This window comes from Cynara cardunculus, unplaced genomic scaffold, assembly GCF_001531365.2.
Source record: "Cynara cardunculus var. scolymus isolate 2C unplaced genomic scaffold, CcrdV1 Un_Scaffold_2143, whole genome shotgun sequence".
Taxonomy (NCBI): domain Eukaryota; kingdom Viridiplantae; phylum Streptophyta; class Magnoliopsida; order Asterales; family Asteraceae; genus Cynara; species Cynara cardunculus.
Genome location: NW_020200991.1, coordinates 85,499 through 92,012, shown reverse-complemented (window position 1 = coordinate 92,012; position 6,514 = coordinate 85,499). Strand labels below are relative to the sequence as shown.

Below are 6,514 nucleotides of genomic sequence, written 5' to 3'. Positions count from 1 at the left end.
AATTTTTATTAAGAATTGATTGTCAGTCTGCAAAACCAATTTTAGAAAATGATATCAAAAATATGATTTCTAAACAAATTTTTGCAAGATGGCAAGCCTTGCTTGGAAATTTTGATTTTCAAATTGATTTTATCAAAGAAAAAGATAATTCTTTACCCGATTTCTTATCAAGAGAATTTTTACAGGGAAGATGACTTCTCAAAAGACTCCACAATCTGATCAAAAGAAAAAAACTCTCTCTCCATTCAAATCTATTCAAATTGATCGATCAATAGTTCCAGTTACTCCTACTCAAAATAGATTTTCTCCCTTTTCCCAAGCTCCATTACGTCCATATTATTCGTCTTTGATTCAAAGCCCACATAGTACATCTTCAACAAGGTCTATTTCTATTACTCCTCAGAAAATTGTCCAAAAGTCGCCTCTCGTGCAAAACAGTCCTGTAAGACTTTCTTCTCCTTCAAAATCTTATTCAAGTTCCAGTTCCTACACACTCAATCCTTATAGTCAAACAGCTAAAATCCTTGAAGATTATGAAATTCACCTTCAAAACAAAGGATTTCAAATACTTAATGACTATCTTTTCCAAAAGGGTTCTTTATTCATTACTGATTCCTTTAAAACAAGAGAGTATTATGAAGCAGTTTTAATAGACTCTAAATCTATTAAAGTTACTCATCGTTCGAATCAAGCTAATTCCTCTCAAATAGATTTTAGCAAAGTTCAAATTCTTCATGTTCTCTCTAATCAAGACTAAGGATCTCACTCTTATGATAGCAAACCTCTATCAAATTTTAGTCAAAACCCTTCTTACAATTATTATGACTATCAAGATACCTGGTATAATTTCTTATACCTAAAAAGTTACACACACTCTTGGTTTTTGTATTTTGACAAAAAATTTGATTGTACTTATCCAAGATGGTTTGTCAAATGGTTCAAGTTTATGGGAAGTATTCCACAAACCCTTCCTCCAAGGGTGATGGAAGGATTCAAGAAATTTCATGAGATCTTTGTTCAAGAAATTACCGAATTTGATTATCTTCTTCAATTTACGGTAATATTCAAAGTACCATGGATTTTATCATGGACCTTCAAAGTCATTGATGCAAGCGGTTCTTCTCCTTCATTACTACAAAGGATTTCCAGAGTAAAGTGGTGGGAAAAACTTCCAATGGATCAAATGCAGAAAATGACTGTTCAAGGAGTTTCAGATTATTATTCAATTACTTTTGGAGTTTCGACTTCAATTGTATCTACTTTAAATTAGAAGAAAGAAGACGAAGAAATTGATCAAATATTAGCCACTGATTCAAAAGAAGAACTCAAGTGACTTCTTCAAGAGCTTAGACGCGGGAGCTCTCCTTCAAACGGTCCTCCCTCTAGTTCTATGTCTCAAGCTTATCAACCTTCTCAAAGCTTAGATCATTATAGTCAAGATCCCTATGAAGATTATTTTTAATCTTTAAGGGCRGTGTTTGTGTGTGTTTTGGGTATTGCTTTTGCAAGCAATTTCTTTGTATCTTATCAAAACATATCTTATAAAAAAAAAACGTGAAATACACTCTTTGGTATTTCCGATAACATCTTGTTCAAAATTATTTTCTTATCAAATATGTGCAGATTTATTTCTTATCAAGATGATAATACTGTCAGAACGTATTTTCAAAAGGAGATAATGATTCTTCATTATTATTCAAAAGATGCTGCTTTTCAATTATTAACAATATTGGACGATATCAACTTTATCAAAAGAAGAAAGAAGACAACTGACTTTGCTAAAGAAAAAAAGAAGACAACCGACTTTATAGAATGAAGATTCTACATGTCGGGGTGTGCTCCACTCCTTTTCAACAACTTTAATAATTGTTCCAGAACGGTGCAAGGTGCCAGTTTCAAGTTCAATTATTTTGAAGATAACTGGAAGATGCCGGTCATCCAATTCAAGATTTCAACTATAAAAGAAGATCAAAGTCATTCATTCACATCGTCGAGAGTTTTTCAGAAAATCTTATTCTTAGAATTTCTTAGTTAGTATGTTATGTCAAAGTAACCTTCTCTCAAATTCTCAACTTCTCAATGTTYCAAATCTTTAGATTTCAATCTTATCATTGCTCCTGATGTATGCTCAAATTGTCTCGGCAACAATTGTATTCAAGATTGCTTAATCAATAAAGGTATCTTTTGATCATTATGCTTGCTATTTCAATACTATATCACTAATTTGTCTTTATGTTCAATTATGATGAATGGTCCTGTCCGAAATGGTATGATTTATGTTCATAGGGAAATAATGAGTTATACTATTTATGTTAATGAATGCGTACTAGAAATGAATTTGTTTTATAAAAAAACAAAATTTTATAATAATATTTGGATATTAGTGTTGCTTTGCCTTGGGCGTTGGAGTAATGTAAGTCACGCAGAAAGGAGCGTAAGACGTGCAGCCGGACCAGTCCATAAGAAAGCTGATAGCCCTTATATATATATATATAAATTTATAAAATAAATATAAAAACCAAAAAGTAAATATTTGTATTATTTATTTATAATTTATCAAATAAAAATAAATGGATTAAAGAGATGGTGGGTGGGGACCACCTTTTTGGTGTCCCAAAACATACACGGAAAATTTAACGTTGAAATGAAGCCACTGACAAATCTACACTGATTTTTCCGTTCGATTGGAGCCGTGAAAATGGCAAATTTACAATTTTGCTGTTCGATTGGAGATGCTTTAAGTACTACAAACAAAACACAACCAAATCCGAATCTCTTAAATACATTCCGTCAAGCCAAACGCCCCCTCACAGTACCAGGGGTCTGAAGAGGAAAAAAAATGAACATCTAGGGACCATAATTACAATTTACAAAGATCTAGGGGTTAGTGGTCAACTCACCTGGAAAGTCAAACCACAAGGGGCCAAGCCAAAAGGGTTTCTTTGTTCTGTCTTCACTTTGGTTTCGGTGATGGAAGATTTGCAGAGGCTACTGCTACATGACCGTGGTCTATCAGTTCTAACACTTCCAGAGAAAGGTCGTTGCCTTATCACCACTCGAGACTTCTCTTACGGTATCTTTAAACCCTAATCCCCTTAATCCTTGTGGAATATGTTGGTAGCTCTAGTTATATACATGATAATTTGCATTATTAGAATTCAGAACTTATGCAAGTTTAGGCCTGCATTTAGGTCTGTACGTTTACAATATGGTGTAGATTATTATCCTCATAGATGGATGTTGATCAATCTATTTCTAATTATATATGTTATAGGAGAAACGATATTAAGTGAAGAACCTTATGTTTCTGTACCAAACAAAACTCCAGTGCAATCGAGATGTGATTGGTGTTTTACATCTAGTAATGTGAAACGGTGTTCATCTTGTCAAGTTGTATGGTACTGTGGGAGCAGATGCCAGGTAATTTTTGCTTCATTTTGTTGTGTTACCGGTTTATTTAGGGTGTTGCTATTTGTATGTGAAGGAAGAACTATTAGGGAGTGGTTCAAATAGCAACTAGGGGGTTCATTTGGGGTCACCCTTTATTTAGTTCTCTAAATAAAGGGAGGTCCAAATAAGAAAGACAAAAGGGTTGGAAACATACGAAAAAATGATTTATATGTGAATCATTGGTAAAAAGAAAAGTGTGTTCACATATGCATATTTATATGTGAATAATTGGTAAAAGGTAGGTAAATGAACGTGGGTTCACATATGCATCTTCAAATGGATTTTTTTTTTATGGTTTACCAATGATTCAAATATAAATCATTTATGCTTGCATTCTCAACCTTTTTGCCTTTCTTATTTGAACCTTCATCTAGTTTGTATTTCTAAACATCTGAATAAGTTACCGGAAAATTGCAAAGAAGATTCGCTATGCACATGTTACAGTATCAAGAATAGCTAAATAGCACAACATCCTTAAACTAATGTTGTCTTCATTCGTGATCATTTTAGAAATCCGATTGGAAGCTTCACCGTCTTGAATGCCAGCTACTTGCTCGGCTGGAGAAAAGTAGAATAAGATCTCTTACGCCTTCCATACGTTTGATGGTTAAACTTTATCTGAGGAGGAAGTTGCAGGATGAAAAGGTGAAACTCTCTCTTTGCATATTTATTCTTTTAGATGGTTCCTGATTTATTTCGACAATAAAATATTTGTTATTTGGAAACATGATTGTTAGTTTAATCGATATTACATCGTTGCTCTTTCTTTTTCTTCATATGTTTCTTCTAATTTAGGTTTCATATCGTTGTGGGGTTGCTTGAATTTATGATCGGGTCATGCCTCTACATCTTTGACTTCTTTAATTGTTTTGATTATTATATTTAACATTAGCATTACTGTCAGGTTATCCCTACTACTGTGATAGACAACTACAATCTGGTGAAGGCTTTAATATCTCGTATCCTTGCATATTTGTTGTACTGTTATGTTTTTCCATTCATTCTTTCTCTCCAAAATATGTTCATATTGAAACAACCATATTTGATATATACTAATTTTTTGGACCATGTTTATGCAGGTTTGCTACTATATATTGCACTATCTTTTTTCATGTACTTGATTAATTTCTTCATCTCTTAGTGTATCTGTTTGCACTTGGAGCAAAAATAATAAAATAATATATTCTTAAAAGCAAGAAATTAACTAATTAATTTGTGGAATTAACATAAACTTATAAATTGATAAATGTAACTTCACCTAAGTAACTATTATTTCACTTTTATAAAAAACGACATAACTAGTAGATAGTTAAGTTCTGTAGGTTGTAGCAATAACCAAACAGATTATTTCTAATATATTGTTTGGTATTTGTTTTACTTTTTTTCTCATTTATTTTTTAACAGCGTTGCATATATTATTTGTTTAATATGATCATTTATGAATTACAGTTTTTTTGAAATTATATAGTTTGGTTGTACTATGAATAAAATTAATATAATTTGGTACTTATACCTATCCAACTATATTTTGGATTTGGATAATAATGTACTCAAATGCTTAAATTGATAAATTTGTACTGTTTCATATGATCTACTTGCAAAATTTGTGATTACAAGAAAGGAAAACAGCTTTCGAAGGTGGGCTCTCCCAAGGTTCTCACCAAGGAAATAACAAAACAGAATCCTTCACAGAGGCTAGAAAGCAAAAACTAACCGAAACCACAAAATGGTCCCCCACATGCTAAGAGGAAAGAAAATAGGATACTAAAAGATGTATTTTATTTATACCCCTAAAACGACAAAGACCTTACTGCCCCTCCCCTACTTGTTCTTTTTGTTGCGAATTGGAAACTAATCCGAGAAATATTGGAATATAACAAAAAGTCAGGAGTTACTATGGGTTGTGCCTTTGGATGCTTGGGCATTCAAATTAGTCCTTCGAATAAACCGGAAGGAAAGGATTGACCAAAAAGGAAGTTTAGCACTCTATGGTGCTCTTGAATTTGATTTTGAAGTTGCCCGAAACTCAAAAGGAATTGACGGGGGCCTGCACAAGCGGTGGAGCATGTGGTTTAATTCGATACAACGCGCAAAACCTTACCAGCTCTTGACATATGAACAAGATCGTGCATATGTGAAACGAAAGGCGGTTGATCAATACCTCGCCCCGAAAGATTCATCTTGTCCTCAAGGTGAAAACTGTGAAACTGATTTTGAATCATGTCTCAATCTTCCCATGAAGCTTCAAATACGTCTAAACCTCGCCATTTAACTAAGACCTCTAGTCGGGTATCATTCCCATCTCTAGCATGTCGAACATCCAAAACATCCTCAGATAACACCCATAACTCCATGTTGTTGGTAAGCTGAGTTGGTAGTACTGGAGAAGAAATGCAGTTGCTGATGGCATGTCGCAACTGCGAAACATGAAAACCGGAATGAATGTTGGACGTGTGTGGAAGCTCCAGTTTATGCGCTACAACACCAATTCGTTTGACTATTTGAAATGGCCTATAGAATCTAGCAGACTTGGTAGACTTAGTCTGACTGGTTGTAGCGGGTAACCAAGGACTTCTGTCTGTAAGACTGTAGCTTCAGGAAAACTTAGTCACCAATTGTGAATTGCTCTTATTTCCTGCCCAAATCTGCCCGTTGTTTCATGTGGTGCTGTGCACGTGGCAAATGTAGTTTCACTGTAACCAAGATCTCATCCCTTTTCAACAACCCTTTGTTAATAGAATCCACAGTAGTGATGGCCTTGTATCATAAAGGATCTGGTGGCTCAACCATACCATACCCTAAACGGTGTGCATTTAAGGCTTGTATGATACATAGTGCTGTTATGCTGTAGGAGCACTCTACTCAATTGAGCCACTTGCTCCATTGTCTCGGCCTATTCGATGCCATGCATCTAAGCATCGATTAACGACATCCGTTTGGCCATCCGTTTGTGGGTGATAGGCTGTGCTGTACTTAAATGTCGTCCCTGCGATCGAAAAAGTTCATTCCAGAAGGTGCTCAAGAAGATCTTGTCTTTGACAGTGATAATTGAAGTTGGAAGGCC

At 34.4% G+C, this 6,514-nt stretch overlaps 1 protein-coding gene across 1 annotated transcript in view; it reads left to right on the top strand.

Annotated features, from left to right (window-relative positions):
* The first annotated feature begins 2,947 nt into the window (after window positions 1–2,947).
* Window positions 2,948–6,514, top strand: part of LOC112502899 (histone-lysine N-methyltransferase ASHR1) — a 40,861-nt gene continuing 37,294 nt past the window's right edge. The window contains exons 1-4 of the mRNA XM_025106916.1: window positions 2,948–3,073; window positions 3,275–3,420; window positions 3,961–4,095; window positions 4,355–4,409. Coding sequence (XP_024962684.1) covers window positions 2,971–3,073; window positions 3,275–3,420; window positions 3,961–4,095; window positions 4,355–4,409 — 439 coding nt within the window. The 5' untranslated portion in view covers window positions 2,948–2,970. The remainder of the gene's footprint in view (window positions 3,074–3,274; window positions 3,421–3,960; window positions 4,096–4,354; window positions 4,410–6,514) is intronic.